The sequence below is a fragment of the Vespa crabro genome, chromosome 11, assembly GCF_910589235.1.
Source record: "Vespa crabro chromosome 11, iyVesCrab1.2, whole genome shotgun sequence".
NCBI lineage: Eukaryota > Metazoa > Arthropoda > Insecta > Hymenoptera > Vespidae > Vespa > Vespa crabro.
The window spans coordinates 400,806-425,097 of record NC_060965.1 but is presented as its reverse complement, the minus strand read 5'-3'; the positions used below and the strand labels follow the sequence as shown (position 1 = coordinate 425,097).

The 24,292-nt window shown below is 29.5% G+C and overlaps 8 protein-coding genes across 15 annotated transcripts; 4 read left to right on the top strand and 4 right to left on the bottom strand.

Moving 5' to 3' along the window:
* Positions 1–117: 117 nt before the first annotated feature.
* On the bottom strand, positions 118–2,097 carry LOC124427939 (26S proteasome regulatory subunit 6B). Its single transcript, XM_046971410.1, has 6 exons — positions 1,937–2,097; positions 1,672–1,764; positions 1,263–1,596; positions 974–1,177; positions 638–902; positions 118–543 (listed from the first exon to the last, which is right to left on the bottom strand). The coding sequence occupies exons 1-6, from the start codon at positions 1,967–1,969 to the stop codon at positions 225–227; spliced, it is 1,248 nt and encodes a 415-aa protein (XP_046827366.1). The 5' UTR covers positions 1,970–2,097; the 3' UTR covers positions 118–224.
* Positions 2,098–2,727: 630 nt separating this feature from the next.
* On the bottom strand, positions 2,728–4,067 carry LOC124427894 (exosome complex component CSL4). Its single transcript, XM_046971308.1, has 6 exons — positions 3,990–4,067; positions 3,651–3,877; positions 3,424–3,539; positions 3,096–3,344; positions 2,938–3,019; positions 2,728–2,862 (listed from the first exon to the last, which is right to left on the bottom strand). Exons 2-6 carry the CDS (start codon positions 3,685–3,687, stop codon positions 2,750–2,752), a joined length of 597 nt encoding a protein of 198 aa, XP_046827264.1. The 5' UTR covers positions 3,688–3,877; positions 3,990–4,067; the 3' UTR covers positions 2,728–2,749.
* A 78-nt stretch (positions 4,068–4,145) lies between these two features.
* LOC124427889 (28S ribosomal protein S7, mitochondrial) lies at positions 4,146–5,597 on the top strand. Its single transcript, XM_046971303.1, has 5 exons — positions 4,146–4,344; positions 4,544–4,705; positions 4,812–5,043; positions 5,128–5,265; positions 5,403–5,597. Exons 1-5 carry the CDS (start codon positions 4,280–4,282, stop codon positions 5,487–5,489), a joined length of 684 nt encoding a protein of 227 aa, XP_046827259.1. The 5' UTR covers positions 4,146–4,279; the 3' UTR covers positions 5,490–5,597.
* Positions 5,503–6,449, bottom strand: LOC124427891. Its single transcript, XM_046971306.1, has 2 exons — positions 5,964–6,449; positions 5,503–5,884 (listed from the first exon to the last, which is right to left on the bottom strand). The coding sequence occupies exons 1-2, from the start codon at positions 6,292–6,294 to the stop codon at positions 5,580–5,582; spliced, it is 636 nt and encodes a 211-aa protein (XP_046827262.1). The 5' UTR covers positions 6,295–6,449; the 3' UTR covers positions 5,503–5,579.
* Positions 6,450–6,491: 42 nt separating this feature from the next.
* LOC124427874 (transducin beta-like protein 3) lies at positions 6,492–10,357 on the top strand. Of its 2 annotated transcripts, XM_046971263.1 has the most exons (15): positions 6,492–6,667; positions 6,752–6,803; positions 6,886–7,099; positions 7,198–7,372; positions 7,452–7,622; positions 7,690–7,868; positions 7,948–8,147; positions 8,229–8,432; positions 8,538–8,727; positions 8,837–8,958; positions 9,021–9,179; positions 9,268–9,433; positions 9,534–9,758; positions 9,896–10,023; positions 10,108–10,357. In XM_046971263.1, the coding sequence occupies exons 1-15, from the start codon at positions 6,642–6,644 to the stop codon at positions 10,321–10,323; spliced, it is 2,427 nt and encodes an 808-aa protein (XP_046827219.1). In that variant the 5' UTR covers positions 6,492–6,641; the 3' UTR covers positions 10,324–10,357. The 2 variants fall into 2 exon arrangements, with proteins under 2 accessions (XP_046827219.1, XP_046827220.1); XM_046971264.1 differs by lacking the exons at positions 6,492–6,667; positions 6,752–6,803 and having other exon boundaries at positions 6,968–7,099; positions 7,502–7,622.
* LOC124427895 lies at positions 9,059–24,290 on the bottom strand. 4 transcript variants are annotated; one of them, XM_046971311.1, is made up of 4 exons: positions 23,968–24,289; positions 23,671–23,890; positions 23,257–23,430; positions 9,059–9,183 (listed from the first exon to the last, which is right to left on the bottom strand). In XM_046971311.1, the coding sequence occupies exons 1-4, from the start codon at positions 24,108–24,110 to the stop codon at positions 9,142–9,144; spliced, it is 579 nt and encodes a 192-aa protein (XP_046827267.1). In that variant the 5' UTR covers positions 24,111–24,289; the 3' UTR covers positions 9,059–9,141. The 4 variants fall into 4 exon arrangements, 3 of the variants coding, with proteins under 3 accessions (XP_046827267.1, XP_046827265.1, XP_046827268.1); XR_006943041.1 differs by lacking the exon at positions 9,059–9,183 and adding an exon at positions 22,702–23,126 and having other exon boundaries at positions 23,658–23,890; positions 23,968–24,290; XM_046971309.1 differs by lacking the exon at positions 9,059–9,183 and adding an exon at positions 22,702–23,126 and having other exon boundaries at positions 23,968–24,287.
* On the top strand, positions 10,857–15,486 carry LOC124427880 (pH-sensitive chloride channel 2). The gene is made up of 9 exons (XM_046971284.1): positions 10,857–11,011; positions 12,966–13,155; positions 13,264–13,493; positions 13,617–13,699; positions 13,787–13,942; positions 14,115–14,270; positions 14,352–14,517; positions 14,630–14,816; positions 14,938–15,486. Exons 1-9 carry the CDS (start codon positions 10,929–10,931, stop codon positions 15,199–15,201), a joined length of 1,515 nt encoding a protein of 504 aa, XP_046827240.1. The 5' UTR covers positions 10,857–10,928; the 3' UTR covers positions 15,202–15,486.
* On the top strand, positions 15,876–23,226 carry LOC124427875 (kinesin-like protein KIF19). 4 transcript variants are annotated; one of them, XM_046971267.1, is made up of 15 exons: positions 15,876–16,851; positions 17,482–17,594; positions 18,177–18,248; positions 18,331–18,426; positions 18,495–18,698; positions 18,798–18,947; positions 19,144–19,359; positions 19,480–19,955; positions 20,029–20,204; positions 20,304–20,455; positions 20,545–20,758; positions 20,818–21,013; positions 21,619–21,765; positions 21,930–22,051; positions 22,331–23,226. In XM_046971267.1, exons 1-14 carry the CDS (start codon positions 16,776–16,778, stop codon positions 22,048–22,050), a joined length of 2,409 nt encoding a protein of 802 aa, XP_046827223.1. In that variant the 5' UTR covers positions 15,876–16,775; the 3' UTR covers position 22,051; positions 22,331–23,226. The 4 variants fall into 4 exon arrangements, with proteins under 4 accessions (XP_046827223.1, XP_046827221.1, XP_046827224.1 ...); XM_046971265.1 differs by having other exon boundaries at positions 20,295–20,455; XM_046971268.1 differs by lacking the exon at positions 22,331–23,226 and having other exon boundaries at positions 20,295–20,455; positions 21,619–21,794.
* Positions 24,291–24,292: the final 2 nt, after the last annotated feature.

Genomic DNA, 24,292 nt, shown 5'->3' with positions numbered 1-24,292 from the left:
AATAATTACGAACATACAAATGTATATAAAAGTAGTTAAAAGGTTATGTGTTAAGGTGTGTGCGTGTATACATATATATACATATATATATATACACATATATGCAATAGAAAATGATAATTTTGTATAGATATATTGAGTACTACATTTATAGCGATACATGAATTTGCAAATACATATTATAACATAAAGTATGAGCATAAAACGTAATTAATCTTTCCATTCTACTTGTAAAATTCATGCTCAGACTCATCTTTTTTAATATTATTCTTGTAACCTTTCTCAAAGTCCTTTGCCAATACTATATAGCGATTTTCTCGAACCGCATGCATACCAGCTTCTTGGCAAATGGCATTTATATCAGCACCTGAAATTCTATCCGGTCGAGCCACGTAATCTTCAAGATCTACTTCTTCGCTCAAATTCATTTTTGCTGTAATTGTAGAAAATATCAGACGTTTCTGTCGACGATCCGGTAGAGGAAATTCAATCTTACGATCTAATCTACCAGGACGCAATAATGCTGGATCTAAAGTGTCAGCTCTGAAAGAAAGTAAAATTGAATTAAATATAGATAAAATAATTTATAATTAAAACTACGAATAAACACTTGCAGACTGCATTGCACTTATTTTACCTATTAGTAGCCATTATAACTTTCACATTAGTAGTTTGATCAAAACCATCCATTTGATTGAGTAGCTCTAAAAGGATACGCTGTACTTCACGATCTGCTCCAGTTTGTGCATCAAATCTTTTTGTAGCTATAGCATCAATCTCATCAACAAAAATTATAGCAGGAGAATTCTCCTTAGCTAAACGGAAGACATCTCTGACCATTCTTGGTCCTTCTCCTAAATATTTCTGTACGAATTCAGAGCCAACCACGCGTATAAATGCGGCTATATGAAACAATTTGTATTAATTTAAATTATATAGTTAAATTTTTGCTAATATACAGTAAGATTAATACCTGTAGTATGTCTTGCAACTGCTTTTGCAAGCATAGTTTTTCCACATCCTGGTGGACCATACATCAACACACCTCTAGGTGGGTCAATGCCAATTTGTTTATACAATTCAAAATGTGTCAGTGGTAATTCCACTGCTTCTCTAATTTCTTGTTTCTGCATATCCATTCCACCTATATCACTATATTGAATGTCTGGTTTCTCATCTATATAAAGCATAAATGTGCAAAAAAAAATTAATAAAATTCACTTTTGTATCTTTGCAAATATCTATACATAAGCGAATATCACCTGCTTGAAGCATCGAGATACTTGAATCAGCTTCTGGTGGAAGAACATCAACCAAAGCATTACTATGCTTATGAAGTGCTACACTCGCAGAAGGCTTCAACAGTTCTCTATCTATCGTAGATAAAATTCTGACATAATAATTTGAACCTGTCGTCGATCCCACTATTCCAGTGTTTTGATCTACAGCTTCTAAAAATTGTCCTATGACCAAAGGTACACTCTGTATACGCTTGACTTCCTCTTGCGCATGTAGATATTCTTTCTTTAAATTTCTTTGTTCATCCTTAATATATTCTTCTTGTACCTCCAGAAATTCTAACATTCTTTGCAATTTCTGTTAAAAATATATAATAACAATTGTGCATATAGGAATAATTAAATCTAATAAGAATATTTATCTGTTTCTTGCCTTGTACTTGGTATATAAATCTTCGACATCTAATTCATCGCCAGCTCCCGTATAATGACCAATTGCTGGTTTGGAATCGATTTCAGTAACATCCTAAATTAATAGAAAAGAAGATCAGAAAAAAAGAATATAAACCAAAAGTGAATATTGTTCTTAATTGAGGTTATGAGCAACCACATGAAAAAAGTATTAATAATTTATTTGGCTTTTAATTCTCCTTTTTTGAAGAATATAAAATAAAATAATAATAATAAGACGTATTTACTTTGTCCGGCAAAACAATTCCAATTTCTTCCATTATCCTCAACAAACTTTACACGAAAATAATTCAATCAGGTATACAGGAAATCGAATGACTTGAGATTTTTCGAAAGGCTCAGATGGACGAAGTAAGTATGTGTCAGAAATGGCAGCCATTAACTAAAAAGTTGTACAAAGATAGAAAACTTGTTTTAATATTTGTTATAACATTATTGATATAAATTTGAAATGTTACATAAAATAATATAAAATAATATAATCGTATACATTAGAATATAATTCATATATATATATATATATATAAGCAAAAATTATTAAATTATTGCATATGTAAATTTTTAATTTATCGTATAATATTAGTAATATTATTATTTATTGGACAAACAGTAATGAAATATTGTTAAATAAGTTATATCAAATTTAGTATTTTTGTAAATTATATTTTAGGACTGTATTCATTATAAAATGAATGTCAATAAAAACATCTAAGATGGACGTCTTCACTATTCAATCATATTCAACCAAAGTTCATTTTCCAAATATGTTATGTTTTAGTATTTCTCAATGGAAGTTTTAAAGCTTTAAGAAAAGATTTAAATTTTATTGAAATTTTTCAAATAGAATTTTATTAATTTAGAGAATTTTTACTTGGAATAATTGTTCGAAATTCCCTATAATCTTTATATATCACTTCGAAATAAAGTTTTTAAATAAGAAATTTTTTTCAATATATTTATTTATTTATCTTTGCTTCCATTTAACATTACTTTTTATAGGTAAAATGAAAAAATCTTATTCGTGTATAATAAATTTTATTTTAATATTCTGCTATAATATGTTCAGGAACAACTTTGGCAACTTTTCTATATTCTTTGTATAATGTCTTTGGACATTGCATTTGGGTCCAACTTATAGGTATCATTGCTACACCTGAAAGTTAATAAAAAAATCTATATAGAATACTAAAATAAGTATATTTTTGTGAATAAAAAATGATAAGACTACCTTCTTCGCTATGGGCTATCACTACTCCTAATTCATTCTCTGCTGTACTAAGTTGATAAGTATGTGCTTCTGTCATTGGTAACTAATTAATATATAAAAAATAATATATAGTTATATAGCTATGTAATTAGAAATGTTAGATTTTTATAGAAGGATACAACTCTTGCAAGAATAATATCTCCAGGTCGATAAGACTTATACATTTCCACCCTATCCTTGTCAATGGCGCGTACATCCTCTTTCCTTAAAATTCCTCTGTATGGTCTTGTCAATACTACGTCGCCTATACATTTAATACTACACTTACAAAATCTTTGATTAACAATGGTAACCATTGCAGTAACAATATCGCCTGGTGCTGGTACTATACTTTGTTCTGTAATACCATGCACCTCGATAGTACGTGTCTAAAAAAAAAAAAAAGCTGCATAAATTGTAATGTTAGAAAGAATAAAATTAAAAAGGTTAAATCATTTTTATACATACATTTTCTTCCATAATAAATTTAACAACACCAACTATTTTAGAATAAATATAACCTCGTTCTTCATATGTTCCAGCTCCTGATATAATAACTTTATCAGAAGCACACAATCTTTGTCCTAAAACGATCATTATTATGACAACAAATCTATGTGTTTATGGAAATAATTAAAAACTAAACGATATTGAAAATTTTCCTTTGTATATAAAATAAAAAAATGTTCATTTACCAGGTACACAAATATTAAGAGCTTTGCCTTCATCCATTTTTATAAATTACTTTTTATTATTATGATTTTTAAATAAATTAACATTCATAAATTTATAAAAACGTCTTTATTTTATAAACTTGTCAGACATATATACTTTAAACAGTTTTGCAAACGAATGTACTTCATACATTCACGTGAGGTCGCTTTAAGCCTACATACATCAGTTCGATTGCGAATAAAAGTTCCTAGATAATGAAACAAAAAAAACTTCGTATCTTTTAAATATTTCTTAGTACTTAGGTAGAATTTAGAGAATAATACGTTGTAATAAATTTTATTGTAAACAAAAAAATATACCTCGTGCTTCTTTTTTGCCTTGATCTCTCAATGAAGATTCTAATCGAGATTTTTTGACGCAACAATCGATAGATTCGTTGCGTCCTCTACATGTGAAAAATTTAATTCTACACTTTCTTATCTATGTAAAATTAAAAGGATATATAGTATCGTTAATGTGGATTATTTTATAATATTTATGATTAAACGAGAAATCTTAATATTCGATTCTCATAAATAATACAGAATAATATCGAACTGTCAATTATATATCTAATAAAATTGTTTGAAGCCAATATATAGATATAATTATGTCAAATTTACGTTTATTTGCTACAAAAACAATTAATTTATTAAATTTATGCAAAGATCAAAGGTATAATAATGTATGGCATACTTTTGATATTATTTATATTTTGTTTGTATGATATATCTAAGTATATATGCTATAGTTAAAATTATATAGGATATATGTAAATATATAAAAAAAAAAAAAAAAAAAAAAAAAAAAAAGAAAAAATATATGCTTTATTTATTTTTCTTCTATACAATAGTTTAAAATTTTATTTTATTAGATATTATAGTGTATTTCCACTTCGTTATATTAAACCAATATATAATAAGGAAGAACAACAAAATATACGTGTATCAAACGAAATAAAAGAAATTATTAATAAATCTATTAAACCAGCAACAACCACGGATACATGTTCAGTATTTTATGATAATATTGTAAAGTAAGTGCTTTCATCACAATATTTTACATTATACAAGAGTTATTTTTTTTATGTTTATAATAATTCTATATAATTTTTTAATCCCTCATTTTATTCTCTGTTATAGTCAATTCACAAATTATATTATGAGAAAAGGAGATAAAAAATTAGCAAGATCGTTACTGGAAGAAACTTTTGAAGCTATTAAATTAATACAGTTACAGCATTATCATAAGGCTGATCCTAGTCAAAAAAATAATATTGAATTAGATCCAAAAGTAATTTTTAGTAAGGCTATTGAGAATGTTACACCAATTTTAGAATTAAAGAATCATAGAAAAGGTGGTATAAATTATAAGGTAATTTATATAAATTTATTATTCTTTTGTTTTTATATATTGTTATAAAAAACTACGAGGCAATAATAATTAATTATATTTTAGATTCCTGTAGCAATAAGTGAAAATAGAGCTAAATTTATGGCAATGAATTGGTTAATACAAGCAGCAAAAAGTAAAGATAAATCTGTACATTTTCCTCAACAATTAGCAAAAGAGTTTATAGATGCTTTTCATAAACGGGTTAGTATCAATTTTCTTTAATATAATTTTTATATTATGTCTATTTCTTTTACTATCATATGTTACAAATAATTCTTACAAGAATTTATTTAAGTATTATTTATTATCTCTTTTTTATTTCTATCTTTTTATTACAGGGTCGTGTTATTGTAAGAAAGCATGATTTGCACAAGGAATGTGATGCGAATCGTGCTTATGCTCACTTTAGATGGTTGAAGCAATAATAAAAATAAAATATTTTGTTTAATTAAATATATTTGGATATTATAATATGTACATTAAATCATTAAATTTAAAGTCTAAATATATAGATATTATTCATAATCACCTAATATGTTCACTAGTTGTTCTTTATTATTAATTGTATTGAAGTGTACATATAGTTTGAGTGGATATTTAAGTGATTTAATATATACATTTTTAAAATATTTATTTCCTATTGGAGAAGAAATGCTTTGAAGTGGTTTAATTTCATTAATCGAAGTGTCTACGTCTATCCTTTTGCCCCATTTATTCACATATGCAATTTTTATAGATTCATTATCTTTAAAATATATAATACCAATTTGATTGGTAAAAAGTGTTCCAGTCAAGTACAGTGACAATGTAAATCCACTTACTATATAAGAAAAGATCATTTTTTACTTGAAATAAACATGCAAATGTTAGAATTACTTTTTATTATAATTAAAGCTTACCAATAATTGATATAAAAGTAGCAGATACCTCAGATATTATGCTTCCTTGAGATAATAAAAGCATTAGTGGTATTATTACACCACTGCCTATTAACATATTTCGTTTAGATATATGATAAAAACTTATATATTTTATATAAGAAAATCTATAGATTATTTCATATTCAGGATACTTCGATTCTGTTAAATTTTTATCATTGATTGTAGAAGTCTGTTGTAGAGTTTGTTTTTCTTTTATTGGAACCTGACTTAAGTATTTTATATCAATCTTAACATTATTTATTCTATAAGCCGATGTCCGCATGCATTGCTTAATTAGGAGACCGAACATTTTGCTTTCTATGAATTTTACTTATCCATTAATTATGATCGGCAATTTACTTTGTGTGATAAAAAAAAATCACGTTAAATAAAATTGTAAACAGTTAATATTGTATATGAAATATATTTATTTATATGTAGTCAATGCACAGTTATTAATGCGCTCTCCAGCGATGTTATTCTGTACTAAAAATCTTACCAGATGAGTCTAACATCGATACGTGCACGTGGTTAATTTAATTGTAGTATTTAAGGCATCACATTTAAATTTAACATATTAAAATAACCCATAAGCAAAAACTATAATCTCCTAAGATTTTATATTGTTTATTCTTTTCTTTTTTGTTTAATATAACAATGAGCAAAAATATTTTAAAGGAAGAGTAAGTTACATTATTTGTGATTACTGATGCTTTCTATAATTCTTCCTTTTTTATAACCTAAAAAATATTATTGTTTATTTCCAGTTTTGAAGTAGAATCTATGTATGGTGCTTTTTACACAGGAGGTGATATTTATGTATGTTATAAAAACTTACATTGTAATTAGTTTTAATAATTGTGAAAATTACAAAAAATATATATCGTTATTGTGTTTACAGTGGAATATTGACGGAAAATACATATTTTGCCAAAAATGCGGAGTTATATCTGTGTTATCAGTAGATACAGGTACTGTGATTCAATCTTTGGGAGCAACAGAGGAAGAACAAGAGCAAGATGAGGATACAATCCATTGTTTTGCTGTCAGCGATGACAATTTGCATATACTAGCTCACTGTAAAAGTAGTCTATTTAAGTTATGGAATTGGAAAGGTATTTTAAAAATAATATTTTTATTATTTTATTTGTGTACTCTTATAAATATAAATTCATCTTGATATTGTCTTCTTATGAATCTTATATTATTTTAGAAAATAAATTAATAAAAATATGGAAATCTATTCATAAAGGACCAGTTGTAAAGATTTCTTTTTTAAATAAAAAAAATTTGATGGCTTCGGGGGGAAGCGATGGTAGTATTAGGTTGTGGGATTTACAACATCATGCTTGCACACAAAATATCAAAGGAATACAAGGTGTTATTAGGTATATAATTACTATATTTCTATTATTTTCTATTATTTTATTTAATTAAACATGTTTATTTTTTGAATATTGATTTCAGTGTGTTAGCATTTCATCCTGATACTAAAAAAGAATTATTATTTGGAGCAGGCGACGATACCAAGATACATGGTTGGGATATTAATACTGGCCAGGAAAAGATTCTCCTTTCTGGACATTTTAGTAAAGTAACATCACTATGTTTTCATCAAAATGGCATCAACTTAATTAGGTAACGTATAACAATATATTTTCATATTTCTATAAAATTAAAATTATGTACTTTTCAAAATGTATAGTTCTGGAAGAGACAGAGTATTAATTTTGTGGGACATTTCTTCTGCGACTTCAGTCCGTGTTCTACCAGTATATGAAGGAATAGAAGGGGCTTTTATTGTACCAAATAATATTTCTTTTCCAAATTGCCCAGATGGTATAGAAGTAGATTCTATTTATGTAGCTAGTGCCGGAGAAAAAGGTTCGATATTTTTCATTTGAATATTTTCTTCTATACATTATTTAATAAATGAATAACATTTCTATTTTTAATTGTTTAGGTGTTGTAAATATTTGGGAAATGAACACTGGTAGAAAATGTTATGCACAACAAAATTCCTTGGTATCTGCAGCCAAAGAGGAAGGGGGTCTTTCCATTATGCATCTACTTTATAATCAAGTTATTAATAGCTTTGCTGTGGTTTCTGCAGATCATAATATAATTATACATTCTATGAATACATTTGAATGTACAAAACAAGTATGTTTTTATATATCTACAAAATATTTTCATATTATTTATCATGTTTTGTTAATATGAAGAAAATTTAATATATTATAGATAGTAGGATATACGGATGAAATATTAGATATTGCTTATGTTGGAAATGAAGATTCACACATTGCACTCGCGAGTAATAGTTCAGATATAAAATTATATGAACTCAATTCCATGAATTGTCAATTACTTTCTGGTCATACTGACATCGTTTTATCTCTTGCTACAACTCCAGTCAATAGACAATTACTTATATCTTCAGCTAAGGTAATGAAAGTTTAATTGCTTTTTTTATTTTTCTATATCTATTAAATCTACTAATATGCGAATGTATATATTGCTTATATATTATATTTATATTATTATTATTAGGATAATAGTATTCGAATATGGCTTATGGATAAGGAAACAACTAAAATGACATGCATTGCTTCTGCTATTAGACATACAGCTTCTGTTGGCTCTGTTATTATTTCACAATTATCAGCGAAATTCTTTGCATCGGTCAGTCAGGATTCATGTCTTAAACTTTGGTCTTTACCTGAAAATTTGGCAACTACATGTAAGTTGATCAACAACATTTAAAATTTTAATGTAACACTAATTAAACAAAATATTACTACACACACACACACACATATACCAAATTATTCAAAGGTTGATATTTACAGCTGAACATATTGTTGTGAATGCAACTCATACAGTGTTAGCACATCAGAAAGATATTAACAGTGTAACAATTTCACCAAATGATAAGTTCATTGCAACTGGATCTCAAGACAAAGTAGCCAAGGTAGTAACATATTAAAATATAGCATGACTTCCATATAATTAACTATTTTGAATATATTTTAGTTATGGTCTGCTGATGATCTTCAATTACTTGGTGTATTTAACGGTCATCGCAGAGGTGTATGGTGTGTACGATTTTCGCCAATCGATCAAGTTTTGCTGACAACATCCGCGGATTGTACAATTAAGATATGGTCATTGTCTGATCTTTCTTGTTTAAAGGTACCTAAAGTTCAGACATTATGTTATTTATGTTCATGTAACATTTCTTGTTTATATAATTTTTTTTCTTTTTTTTTATATTATCTAGACCTTGCAGGGACATGAATCCTCTGTTCTAAGGGCAGAATTTATGTCTCGTGGTATGCAATTGATTACCGCAGGTGCAGACGGCCTTTTAAAACTTTGGAGTATTAAAACATCCGAATGTGTTTGCACCTTGGATAAGCATGAGAATCGTGTATGGGCACTTGTTGGTTAGATTATTTTACATTATTTTACATATTGGATATTTGCTAAATATATATTTGTATAAGCTTTCTTTGATTATATTCATTTATTTATTTTTTTATCTAGTTAGTAAAGACGAAAAACATGTTATTAGTGGTGGAAGTGATTCTTTATTGGTAATTTGGAAAGATGTAACTGAAGAGAAAAAGACTCAAATTGCTGCAGAAAAAGAACGAATTATATTGGAAGAACAAAAATTAGCAAATTTACTTCAAGCGAATGAATTATCTACTGCATTACAAATAGCTTTGGAATTGGAGCGTCCATTACAAGTTTTAAAGATTGTAGAAGGTATAAAAAATATATAATTGTATTAATAAAAAAAAAAAAAAAAAAAAAGAGGATTAAACACAAGGATAAGTCACTACAGTTAAATTATAAAAAAAATTTATATAGAAGTTTTATAATCTAACTTTACAATTATATAGGGATCTTAAAAGGAGAAAATAATGAATTAAAAAAAACAATACATGAATTGACACCTTCTTGTAAGGAAGCTCTATTGCGTTGTGCGGTTACATGGAATACTAACAGTAAAAATGCGCAAGCTGCTCAGGTATATCAAGTAACAATAATTAAAATACAAAAAAATTATCTTATTTGTCTGAAACATAGAATTTTATAATTATTTAATTTACAGACAGTTATACATGTATTGACAAGTGAAATGGATATAGAAGATCTTCAAACTACAGGTTTATTGTCTTCTCTTGAAGGCATGATACCTTATACAGAACGTCACTTCAAAAGATTGACTCGTCTTATGCAAGATCTACATCTATTAACTTACACTGTTAATAGAATGAAACCACATATTACATTAAATGGTACAGATAATATAAGAAATGTTACTTAAATAAATCCAAAATAAACATAATATTTGGATTCAATGTACATATTTATTACATTTTATATTAATTTAAATATCATAAATGTAAATATTATAAATATATGTAGTAAAACAAAGCAAATTTATTGATTTCAATTTATTTTGAATATTAAATTTGCAATAAATAATGCTGATATAAATAGTAAAATATGTGCTCAAAAAAAAAAAAAAAAAAATTAGAGAGAGTATATAAATGTAATTACATTAGTATATTAAGATGATGTAATAAAATTTTATAATATGAAATAATTATTACTTTGTATAAGTGGATTATATTCTCTTACTTAATATTTTGAAGATATAATAATACTTAAAAGAATCATATATCGTAAGAGTTTACAATGTTAATCTTTAAACACACGAAATAAGTATGTGTATGTAGACTAATTTCATCTGCTTGTATGTGTCAGTGCATGTGTATTCTCCAAGCAGGAGAGCATGTAAGTAGGAGCCAATGTTTGGCTGGTGTCTGTTTTCCAGTAAATTTGCTCACCCAAGTACTTACATTTGGCTTCAAGCAAAGATCAGTTGATGACTACCGGTAGTACAGTTAAGTGGTAAAGAAGTTGAAAATGACTCTTGGAGGAAGAGTTTTTTTATTTGTGTTTCTTTTAAATTCCCTACCAAAAGTATTATTTGCAAATGTAGCTGATATGTAAGTAGAATCGTAATTATAAACCTATTATATTTTTTTTTTAATAAATTAATTGTGCTAATCATAATTTCATATTTCCCTTGATTGCTTTATTTTCTATATTTATTTATATTCTGACATTTCAAATATATTTTTAATATTATATAATATTTTTATAATATGATGCTGAATTACAAATGTTTTTAAAAATTTTATATAAAATTCATTATAATATAAACATTTATTAATATAAGATCTAACGAATTATGCTTTAGTGGGATTTCTAGGCTTACTCGTGTATTAATGCGCGTATAGAATGATATGAGAATGAGAGTTAATAAGGTCTTGAACTATAAGTATCTCAGTTGAACTTTGTAAATAGCTGATACGTAATAATTTTACGTTGTAGCTACTAAAGCATTCTATTGTTTTCAACCATTATATTTAACTGAATTTCTTAGGACAGCTAATATTGCATAAATTTCATATTATACATATACGTATGTATAATGTTATTTAAATAATTTATGTTAATTCATTATTGAACAATAATTATTTTTATCAATAAATTTTAATAAATTTATAAATTGTTATTAAAGTATAATGCTACTTGATGAATCTGAAAATATTTCGATTAAGTTGTAATCATTTCGAAGTATATTATTCATTACTAAAATCTATTATTTGAATTATTATTATTTAAAGGGTAATTCATTATAACATTATAACAAACATTTATTGTTAGTATATATTTAATTAGTAATATGTATAATTTTATGAAAAAAGATATTGTAATGTATATGAAAATAAGATGTTGTTGATTTATTCTCACTTGGAGTCTGGCATTTCAATAGAAAATAAGAATTGACTTGAAACCACTTGTTTAAACAGAGGGATTCAAATTTAATGTTCACTTTATCTTCTTTCAATCAAGTAGCATTGATCAAATTTTTTAATATCGTTATCATTGAATATATTGAATGAAAAATACATTAATAAAATATGCATTAGATTTGAAATAATATATTTTTTTTTTTGTAACATTTGTAATTTAACTATGTTTTCACGAAACAATGAATTTAAAGAAGATTATATAATATTAAAAATATATTAATAATATTTTCCTTTTAATCTTTATCATTTTAAGAACAAAGATATCTAAATATTGATAACTTGTTCAAACAGCATAAAATGTGATACTGTAAACTCTTGACATTACACTAGATAAGAAGCTACTCTATATTTTCTTCCTGTTAAAGATTTAAGAATAAACTACGTCATTATTTAACAATCTTTATTTTTCTCCCGAGTACGCGATGACATACTTGTGGGTCTATATGCAAAGACGATAACATTTTATAATGAGCAAATTATCCTATACATATTTGTTTGACATTAAATTTATAATCTACATTTTTTTTTATTTAATGCCAAAATTATATGATATTTTAAGAAGTAAAATAAATTATTACTTATCTATTATTTAAGTTTTACTCTTAGAAAAGTCTAGATCTAACATTTATCTTCTCCGTTTAATTCTCCGCGTAGATTCAATAGTACGGAAATTCTTTGTATATTGTAAGAGAGTCACATGCACCATGCTTATGTCATCTGCATTGTTACAAAGCAGCAATGAACCATTCTTTCAAACAGATAAGGTCTAGAATATTAATTTGAAGACCTTTTCTATGTATTATTCTTGTTATGTTAATTCTTTCAGAACCAATATAAGAATTATTATATCTATTTCTATAATTCGATTATATATATATACAAAATAGATATAGTATATATATATATGTGTGTGTGCTATATATATATATATGTATATACGTACCAATTATTATTTTACGAATATTTTCTATTATCTATAGCTATATGTTCCTTCTAAAATATAAAAAATCTTTATAAAAAATCGTAATATTTTTAAACCCGATAATATTTTGTTTTAATATTTTTATCCGTTTTCTCACAGAGCAGGAATTTGCCCAACTATGAAAATTGCTGGCAGTGTTACACAAACTGAACTTTTACAAGAATTAACCCATGATTGTCGTTACGATAAAATGGCTAGACCACCGGGTCAAATTAATTCTTCTGATCCTATAAAAGTTTATACAAGAGTATACATATATATACTTAGATCAAATATGGCTAAGACCTTGGTAATGTAGATATTATATATTTTATTTTATTCATCAAACATTTTCTAAGAGCATTATATTTATTACGAAGTATGTAGAACTCTCTTAAACCATTATATTATATTATAGCAATTTGGTGTAAATATGATGTTACAATTTCGATATGTGGATAAACGATTGGAATTCTCAGATATTGCACCAAATTTAACTCAAATATATGGCGGAAAAGTGGCACATGATCTAATTTGGACACCTTCCGTGTATGTAGCTAACGAACGAAGTTCTGCTGTTGTGGGAAATAGTGTTAAAGATTTGCTAATCTCCATTAATCCAGCCGGAATGGTCGTTTTGAATACCAGGTATATGAATATTTTCAAATTCTATACCTGTTCTATACGTAAATATAATAATTGTAATAATTTATTAATGTTTTTTCTTTCTTTTCTTTTTTTTTTCTTTTTTCTTTTTTCTTTTTTCTTCAGAATGGAGGCAATTCTTAATTGTGGACTTCGTTTAGAAAAATTCCCATTTGATGTACAGGAGTGCCCACTAGCTTTTGAAAGCTGTAGGATGTTATTTTTGTTGTTTTAATGCCACATGAACTATATTGTTCCAGTCTGCTGCTTGGAATGAATGGTATTTTTACCTACAGGGACATACAATGTACAAGATATGGAACTGGTTTGGGATGATGAACCAATTGTGCTTGCTGATGAGTTACATTTAACCGAGTATAAACTTGTAGAAAAATGGGTAAACCAGTCTCAAGTTTCATATACCACTGCACAACAGCATTACGGTCATTTTGGTAAGTACTTAGTTAAGCAGAAAAAACAAATCAGGTATCAGCTATCCAGGTATTTACAAATAATAGATATGGATAATAGATGATAAAAAAAAGTAATGGTGTCATTACTTTGCAGTCTGCATAAAAAATAATTTTAATTTGATATAATATATTATCATTCTCATCATTTTAGCTGGTAATTTCAGCTCAATTACCATAACATTTAAGTTAGCTCGTGAAATGGGATTCTTCATGATGGATTATTATATACCATCCATATTAATTGTTGTTATATCTTGGGTATCCTTTTGGTTACACATGGATGCAGGTCCTCCTCGAATTGTTTTAGGTATTTTATAAAGCAATAATACTGGCTTCTCATATGATATTAAAAGGAAAGATTAATATAAATTAATATAATTTTAAATAGGAACAAATACGATATTGACATTTATGACTCTTGCATCTAAAGTAGAAAATTCTTTACCAAAGGTATCTTACATAAAAGCCAGTGAGATTTGGTTTCTTGGTTGTACAATATTCTTATTCTCAGCTATGGTTGAATTTGCATTCGTAAATACGATTTACAGAAGAAAGTATGTATTATAATATTTTCATTCATAAAATTAATAAGACCTTTTTTGTCACTTGAAATAACAAATAGAAGGATAGTAAATAAAAGTAAAATTGATAAATATTTTCGAACAGAAAAAATGTGCCATTAAAAAAGGTGAACAGCAAGTACATACTTAAATCCACTTTAACTCCAAAATTAGCAAGGAAACAATTTCAAAAGAATACGGTAGGTTTAGAACGATCGCGTTCTTGGTCTTCGCTCGACAATGGTACTATCAACGAACAAGATTATTCAAGCCAAAATTACCTCACTGTACACGTAAGTCTATGTATTTATAAAATTTCCTTTATATTATATATGAAAAGTAATTAAAATTAGTTTCTATTTAAAGTAATAAGCAAAAATTTAATCAAACTTTGACCATTAACGTATTGTGTAGAGCTTTCCGAGTACAATCAATATACCTTCGGTAAAGATCGAGGAAGATAAGGATCAAGAATGTTCCGTGGGGAGCATCATGACGATCGACAGTACTCCACCGCCGAAACCTTTTACAAGACGGCCGACCCTAGCACAATTACACAATTTCACAACTATGACGCCCCAAGAAATAGCTCAATGGATCGACCGACGAAGTAGAATAGTCTTTCCTGTGGCGTTCATCATATTTAATATTCTATATTGGTCTTTTATTTGGATTTAAATATCTAATATTTTCTCATTGCCTGTAATTGTTTTAAGAAATACAAAGAAACGCGAAAAATTGTTCTTCAAAAGTTGTCTCGTCTTATAAAAAATGATGAGTCGCCGATAATAGGGATGTGAAAATATGAAGTATAATATGCATTACAAAAATAATTTACATACGCATATTTTGTTATCAAATCTAAGCTATCCGGTAGAATTTAAATTGTTAGATCTTATCAATACGTATATTGTTTAATTTGCTATATAACAGATCTTATTAAACTTATATAACAACATCTTATTTATTCGGACATATTAACATTCAAATATTTTGTATAATAGTGATAGTATAATAGTAAATAGTTGTGAGATTTAATCGCCAAAATGTTAGCTCCCGATAACAAAGTAAGAAAGAACTTTAATGCAATTTTGAATGGATTTTACTCTGGCATGATTCCATACGAATCCTTTTTGTAACAAAACGACAATTTGCATGAGTTTATTTCATAAATATTCAAAAAAGTAAAAAGAGAATGTTGAAGGTCGGTACTTTTTTTTTATTTATCAAGAGTTTTAAGCGAGGAAACGTGCGTGTCTCACGCAACATCTTTTTATAAGTGAAAATCACCATTTTTCTCAGGGTGCAAGCAATTACTTATTTATCCTTCCATATTTTCTTTATTCCTTTATGCATATATGCATAGACAAGCATATAGATTTTTCTTTTAGCTTTCCAATAAATTTATTTTTAAGAATTTAACAGTGTTAACCGCATACACTTATGTATGTATTATAAATCAAATATACGATTCGAAAGATTCCGCGAGAACATCGTAAATTGCAATATTGAAATTTTATGGAAACAAAATATCGCCGCTGTGAGACGATGCTTTTGTGAATGAAGCGCTTTCTCTCTTTCTCTTTCTCTTTCTCTCTCTCTCTCTCTCGCTCTCTCTCTCTCTCTCTCTCTCTCTCTCTCTCTCTCTCTCTTTCTCTCTATCTATCTATCTATCTTTTCATTTATTTTTTCTTAGGACGTCACACATGATATGGCCAAAAATTTGATGTCACTCTAAAAACATTTCGTTCGAAGCGCGTCGCATAATGCCAACTAATGTTCCACATACGTAATATCGATCGATCGTATCTGACCGTCTAGCTCTGACCTCGATGCTTAACTTTATTCAGCATTGATTATTTTTGTCTCTTCGGAAGAATAGTAAAACCGCATAATTATGCGTAGTGCAACCATAAGTACTGGTTAACGACCGTAAAATCATATAACGTCTAGGCATAATGCTAAAACGTAATGTTTATTTGTAACTCGACACGTGAAAGGATGTCAAAAAAATTATTTATGATCGGCGATTGATTTATGATTATCGAACTTTGAGACAAATAATGCTCCTTCGACAGGACTCCTCCGTTTTTCTCATTATCTCTAAGCCAATTGAAATATAATTATTGCTGGAAAAAATATTTTTGTTTCTATATCTCATCTTTAACGCAGTCATGTTTTGAGAATGATTTCAACTATCGAAGAAATAAGGAACACGTGACTTTTGATAATTCGAAGTTAGCAAGTGATCGATGGAAGAATGTTTAAATCGTATCCTTTTCTTTCTCGAAAAGTTTCAACGTAGTAGAAAGTTCGTAATTCTTAAGGGTAAGCAGTAACTCGTAAGCTCACACGTTTCTCCAGAGGGTGGACAGGTGCGCGCTTCAGTCGGCCGTCTGACCTCTAACCGATAACGTGCGTTAAAATATGCTCAAGTGAAACGTTCTTTTACCGCTCGAAGAAAAAAAAACCTTATAGAATTAAATAACATTTTCGAGCCTACTATGAGAAGATACGAATTCAAGAGATTCTATTTTTTTCGCATGACTCACTCGTTATTTTTCACACGTTCTTTTGTCACAAACAATTCTCCAAATTTATGAACTTTAGTTAATTAAAGGAAAAACCTTAGATAAGTGGTGCGTATGATTATCTTTCTGTTTCGAACCATCGTTTGTGAAATATACAAAACGAAAATACGATTCGCTTTTTAAACTCTTTATAACATATTAATACAACACTTTAATAATTTTGTTCTACGATCAAACCAATAAAGAACTTTTAGGATAATAAAGAAAAAAAATAATTATTAATACGAAAAAATTTGTGCCATAGGAGAAAGAGAGTAAAAAGGAAAGAAAAAGTACGTTTTCTATGATACTCGAGCTGAAAGATTTCTTTGATCTTACTATCGTACAACTTTACTTTATTAATTTGTTTATCATATTACGAATTAAGAAATTAGTAAGATGACGCAGTACAGTAGCAGTGGAAGTAGCAGTAGCACAAGTAGCAATGGCCATCGTGATTTTAAAGATCGATCATCGAAAGCGATCGAAGAAAAATTAAGGGTGGGTAAATATTAATATATACCTCTTTCTAATCTCTAGAATCGATGAATAAAAACAGTCTTCTTTTTCCCTTATTTGTAATATAACATCAACGACTTTTAAATATTTGATCGAAGAACATAAATCGATCATATTCGTAGTTATCTTTTGGCATTGCATTAAACCTCGCGATCGATTAGAATTGGTATGATTTTAATTATTTAAGAAAAGTTAATACGAAATGATGAAAGCAAATAATTTATCGGCAAATGCTTGATAATAGCGTGACAGACGCTATGTCGCATGTATCAAATGAGAAAGACGTAATAAAAAATTAAGCATGGGTCGTTGCGCTTAATCCTGTGCATATGTGATAGTAAAAGAATCGCTTTGAAAAATTGCTGACAAATTACCGATAAGTCCAATGATTTGTTAATAATTTAGAAATCGACGATTTTATATCTTTTTTTTTTTTTTATTTTATTTTTTTGCAAGATTACGTTCCCAGAGATTTCATCATTTCTCTTATTGCCTCGTGTACATACTTCGAACTTATGTATATGCATAAGACAATAATCAGTTATAAATTATGTTATTGATTAGGTCGCTGTACGTATAAGGCCCCTCACACCAGGCGAAACCTGTGGTAGAACTCTTCATGCTATTAACGATAAGGTAAGGAATTGACATTAATTAAATTTAATGATATAAAATGGAAATATAAAAACGAGAGCTAACGAGATATAAAAATATGCAGATGGTTATGCTAGAAGAAGTGATCGGTGAGAAGTCAAAACGTTCTTTTCCACGACAATATCTTTATGACATTGTTTTTGGCGAAGATGCAACACAGGTAAAAAGATTTATTACAGTAAGAAAAATTGAACTGAGAAATATTAAAATAAAATGTTTACCAAACAGGAAATCGTATACGAAGGTACAACGAAAAATTTAGTCCAAGATGTTCTCAATGGTTACAATGCTACGGTCTTTGCGTATGGAGCTACGGGAGCTGGAAAAACGCACACCATGGTTGGGACCTCGTCCGATCCAGGGATCATGGTTCGAGCTTTGAACGACATTTTTCTAACGACCCAGAAACTAATGAACAACGTAGAATTTACTGTAGGATCATCGATACTACATAATTACAGATTTTTTTTTTTTTTTTTTTTTTTTTTCATTTAAAGATTAAAATTTAAGTTCGTTTTTTTAAATTTACAGGTTACTATGTCATACGTAGAGATATACAATGAGAACATCCGCGATCTGTTGAACCCTACCACAGGATATTTGGAGTTGCGTGAGGATTCTCGAGGTCGCAACGTTCAAGTTTCGGGTCTTACGGAAGTGTCTACTAATTCGACCGAGGAAGTAAGTCGTGGAATTTTCCCCCAAGTTATACCTACGAATGGAATCAATCCTTAATGGATTATTTCGTAAATCGAATCTCGTTCCCTTGAACGAACCTAAGCACGCGTAACTCTTTGAATGTGTAACTTGATACGACGATCGATATCATCGTTGAGAGATAATTATTTATTCGTAAGCATGTTTCGTGCATCGACAGGTCATGCAACTCCTTCACAAAGGCAATAAAGCAAGAATGGTAGAGCCGACGGCTGCAAACGAAACCTCTTCGAGGAGTCACGCTCTCCTTAGTGTCACAGTCAGACAATCCTCTTCTCCTGTTAAAGAGTCCGGGCAACGTCTTCGCACGAAATTGAAGCAGGGTAGACTCTTCATGATAGATCTCGCTGGTTCGGAGAGAGCCAAACAAACTCAGGTGCAGGAGACGCTTCAAATTCCTTCTCAAATCAAACATTAATTTTCTTCCCGTCTACGGATTATCCCTTTATCTAAGAGATTCTTACGAATCCAGTTAACATCGCGTTCATGTGTTTAGAACAAAGGTAAACGTCTTCAAGAGGGTGCGCATATTAACAGATCATTATTGGCACTGAGCAACTGCATCAAGGCATTATCCGGTGGAGCGAGATTCGTGAATTATCGTGACTCCAAATTGACCAGATTGCTTAAAGAAGCTCTCGGTGGTAACTGTCGTACCGTTATGATAGCTCATGTTTCACCAGCGAACGTGCACCGCGATGAGAGTAAAAACACTTTGAATTATGCGGATCGAGCGAACAAGATTTCGAACAAGGTAGAAAGAAATGTTCTTGACGTTAGTTATCTTCACGTTGCCCAATATCAGGACATAATCAGTGATCTGAAGAGCGAGATATCGCGTCTGCGTAATAAAATGAAGGAAGATAGGCCTTCGGATAAATATGAGGAGAAGGAGCAAGACGGTCATGGTTCAGATTTCAGATCTTTGAGAGAGAAAATTGTATCCGCTTTTAAAGAACAAATGCGCTTGAGGTAATATTTTCAATAAATCGACATTAGAAAAAATAATTACTTGCAGTTTCATTTAAAAATGATCGATAAACAGGAAGAAACTTATGGAACTGGATAGTCATCTCCTGGGATTAAATATCGCTGCGGAGCAACAGCATTCGATAATCTCTCAGTGGGAATCGAGGAACAATAGAGTATATGGGTCGAATAGAGATTCGGTAAATCGTCGTCCTGGAACGGATTATCAAGTGGAAGAAGTCGATGACATAGGCAAGTGTAGGATGTCTCATTATGGAAATAAAAAAAGAAAAAAGAAATCAGTACCTTTTAAAACGAACATTCAAAATATGTCGTTCTTAGATCTTCTAGAGGATATTGATTTCGAAGATGATTCATTGGTACAGCAGGCTTGGGCGGAATTGGCAGAGATTTCGAAGGAACAGGAAAGGTACGTTGAAATGCGCGCCGCTACGGAAAAGGAGCTAGAGGCTTGTAGGAAACGAAGTGCCGCGCTAGAAGACGTAAGTATTGTATTAAGTTTATGTTATCGTAATTAAGAAAAAAGAATATAAATTTGGAAAAACAACGAGAAAGATTATTTTTCTTGAAGGAACTTCCATCCCGTATAAATTCGGACGAAGAACGTGAGCTTTTAGCATTGATGTTAAGAGTCCACGAACTGGAAGCAGACAAAATGATGCTTCAGAGCGAGAGACTCGTGAAGCAACACGAACTTCGAAGACGAGAGCTTCTTCTTCTTCGTTATGATCGGCAAAGGCAAATCTCTGATGAGATAATCACAAGACAGAGACGAATAATGGAGGGTACGTTATAACGAATCGTTTAATATAAATCTCAATATATCGATCTTTCAATTGAACAGATGGACGTCTGACTCTGCCACCGGATTTACAAAATCTTTATGCGCTCTATCAACAAGAGATACAAGCTGCTACGTATGTAGACAGTAATCTGGCAGATCTGACATTCTCATCCCTGGCATTTGGAGCTAAACTTCCACCTATATCTAGTAGATTGAGTTATGACACTTTTAACAACGACAGCAGAATACCAAGCAGGTATGAGCAATAACAGGAACCGATAATATGAATATTATCGATTAGGTTGTTCTTTTTATATAGCGTGTTCGTAGTTATTGAACGCCTTGATATTCTATTGCGGCAAAGTAGTCATGATTATTCATAAAATATGTTAGCAAAGTTTACTCCGATAAAAAGTATTTTTACCGAGACTCCAAAGTTGCACTAGTCGCAAAAGTATCTTTATGGATTCTGAAAAAAACAAGTGTACAATAAAGAAAATTCGTCGGTGACCCCTTTTTTCTGTGCGTTATCGATCGTATTGCATAGTAAGTACAAAGTAATACTTTCCAACTGTGTAAACTTTTCTTCCCTTCGTACATACAAACGCATCATCGATTTTTCACCGCGTTTTTATGTTTACCTAGCATATTACACATTCACTCACGATATATCGAAAAGAAATTGAAATAGTTTGCGCATCGACAATAGTATTACGACGCAATCAAGTGTTCTTTTAAGGATTTCTAACAACGAATGACGTCACTTTGATGTATGTTAATAATAACGTTATATATATATATATATATATATATATATATATATATATGTATGTATGTGTGTGTGTGTGTGTATGTAATTAGTTCTACAGATTCTGATTGGGATCAATCGCCCTTACCACCGATTCAAGAACCACCCGATGTGGAAAGAGTAATGGGTCCCGTAGTACAGCCTTTAATCTCTCCAGCAGTTCTCTTCCCACCGATTCCATCCTCAAACTCGAGAAATCAGTAAGAATATAGTGGGCCGTATGTTTTCCGTATGTTTTATTTACTTTGAAAGTATTATTATAAATTAATAATTCTTTTTTCTTTCTTCTTTTTTAACATTGACAATATCGATTTAAAGAGAAACGAAAAAGGCATTTATTACTTTCGATTTTTATGTTGTAAAGGATTAGAAAACTCCGGCGCATAGCCAGCGACGATAGCATGGATTCTGTAAGATTTTCACAAGGAAACAATATGCGATATAATGCATTAAGAAGAACGGACGAACGAGAAACGCCGAGCTGAGGTAAGCATGAATTATTTTTATAAGACAACTCGTCGATTTGTTTTATTCCAATATTAATCGATTCATATTCCAAGGAAGTAAAGCTAACCATAGTTGTATGACACGATTAGATAACGATAAATGTCAAAGTGAATTTAGAATATCGTCGACGAGATGATATATACTTTTTGGATCGATTGTACAGAAAATATTGAAGAACACATCATTTCTTTTACGAACATTTAAATATTGCTTAAATCGTTGCTTCGTAACATTCCACTGACCTATTATTCATTTCAGATCGAACCTGGATTTTTGAGACTTTCGACGTCTTTCACGCGCCGTATTTTCAAATTTACGGTGTTCCACGTGCTCAACAATCGCCTCTTTGTCGTTTTGATTGATGATTTGATTATTGGATCTGATACGACTGCTTTTCAATCTTCTACGAAGTTTTCTAGGATCGTTTTGAGGATCGATGATCTCACGGAAGATACTAAAAGCACGAAATCTTTCCCGAGGATTCATGTTCGGCGAATACGCTTGTTCCCATATTGACAATGTCCAATCATTAAATATCTCCGATGATTTTCTACGATACTTGCTCTCCGTGGAACGCTTATGATTTCTTGATAATTTGTTCTTGAACTCGTCTTTTTTATCATCGTTCGTTGTCTAAGAAATGATTGTTGATCGACCGTTTAACTTAACAATTATAAAAGATGATATTTTTCATGAATAGTAATCTAGAAACGAGTTGGACAATTCTAATATATAAAGCGACTATTAAAAGGAGATACTCTCACTTTTTCAACGGAGGAAGATGTAACTAATTTAATAGAATCTTTCTCGTGTTTGTCATCACGTACTACTTTCAATTGAGGTAATTCGATCGTCTTGTCTTTGGTCATCGATGTGTATGCCGTCGCGTTGTCCCTGTTATTCGATGAAATCAACCATTGTTCTAAGGTCGAATTTTCAATATTCCACATATTCAATAACATATTCCAATCTTTTTTTCTGTCTTTCCAATATGTTATGGTTTGACCGAATATCAAATTGCCGACACATAACGTACAACGACCGAAGAACTACACTATCGAAGTAAATCGATTGCCAATTAAATTGAGCGATAATATAGAAATAAAATGATAGGTGGTTATATAATTTGCATATAGAGACGTTAAGCCAAAAGCTTATTTCCAAGAAATATTTGCAGATCTTACCGATTTCGGCCTTATTTCCGCGTCGGTCATATCGTAATAACGAAACTTCTCCATCTTATTTACGATTCCATTTACAATACTATTGAAATACATTTTCATTGCTTTTTGGCATTTTCCAGTCATATACATTGGAAATGTTTGTTCCAAGTATTGCAAAAAACTTGTCTCGAAATTCTAAAGATAAAATAAATATTCATAATTTTACGAACAGAGTATACGCATTTACTGATGATACTATTAGACAACTAATGGTTATTTAGATAATAGTCGAATATTCATTAACAAAATTAATAACGCGCTCAATAATTTTGTAAAGATGTCTTCGTGAGTTGTATTATATATTTATATAGTAATAAACTATTGAATTGCATTCTTATGTAGCAATAATTATTATTAGTCACCATAATGACATACTGTCATATCTTCTTTATTTAAGCGCATATCTTTGTGAACCATAGCGACGTAACCAACCAAATGATCCAATTGCTTTCGATTTTTGTAAACATCTAATATAAGGTATCCTATAGCCTCCATAATCAGTGTGAATTTCGCGCAAAGCCGAATGTCCATGCCAAGAGGAACATGTGGATTCAAGGTATAATACTTTATATACTGTGGATGGGTTCTAAGAAAACTAAAGATCTTTTTTATTTTTAAACATATATCATTTCAATTGGTAATAGTTTTGGAGATATTAGTTATTAGACAAACCTTGTAAAAAATAAATTTCCATAATGCTGAGGCTTATTTTCAATCTCTTTCCATAATTGTTTAATTAACCAATATTCCTCGGATGATAATTTATAATAATTTTGAATAGAACTACTTTCATATCTGCTCTGCTTTATACCCATCTTATTCTAATTATTTCAACACTTTCAGAAACCAATAGGCAAATTTTATCTTGAATAAATGTCATTAATTAAAATTGAATATCGCTAAGTGAAGTATGCAAATTATCTGTCATGAGTCTCCAAATTCAAAGACAATAAAAGGATTAATTCAAGAATAATACAAATAATATAATACATCGATG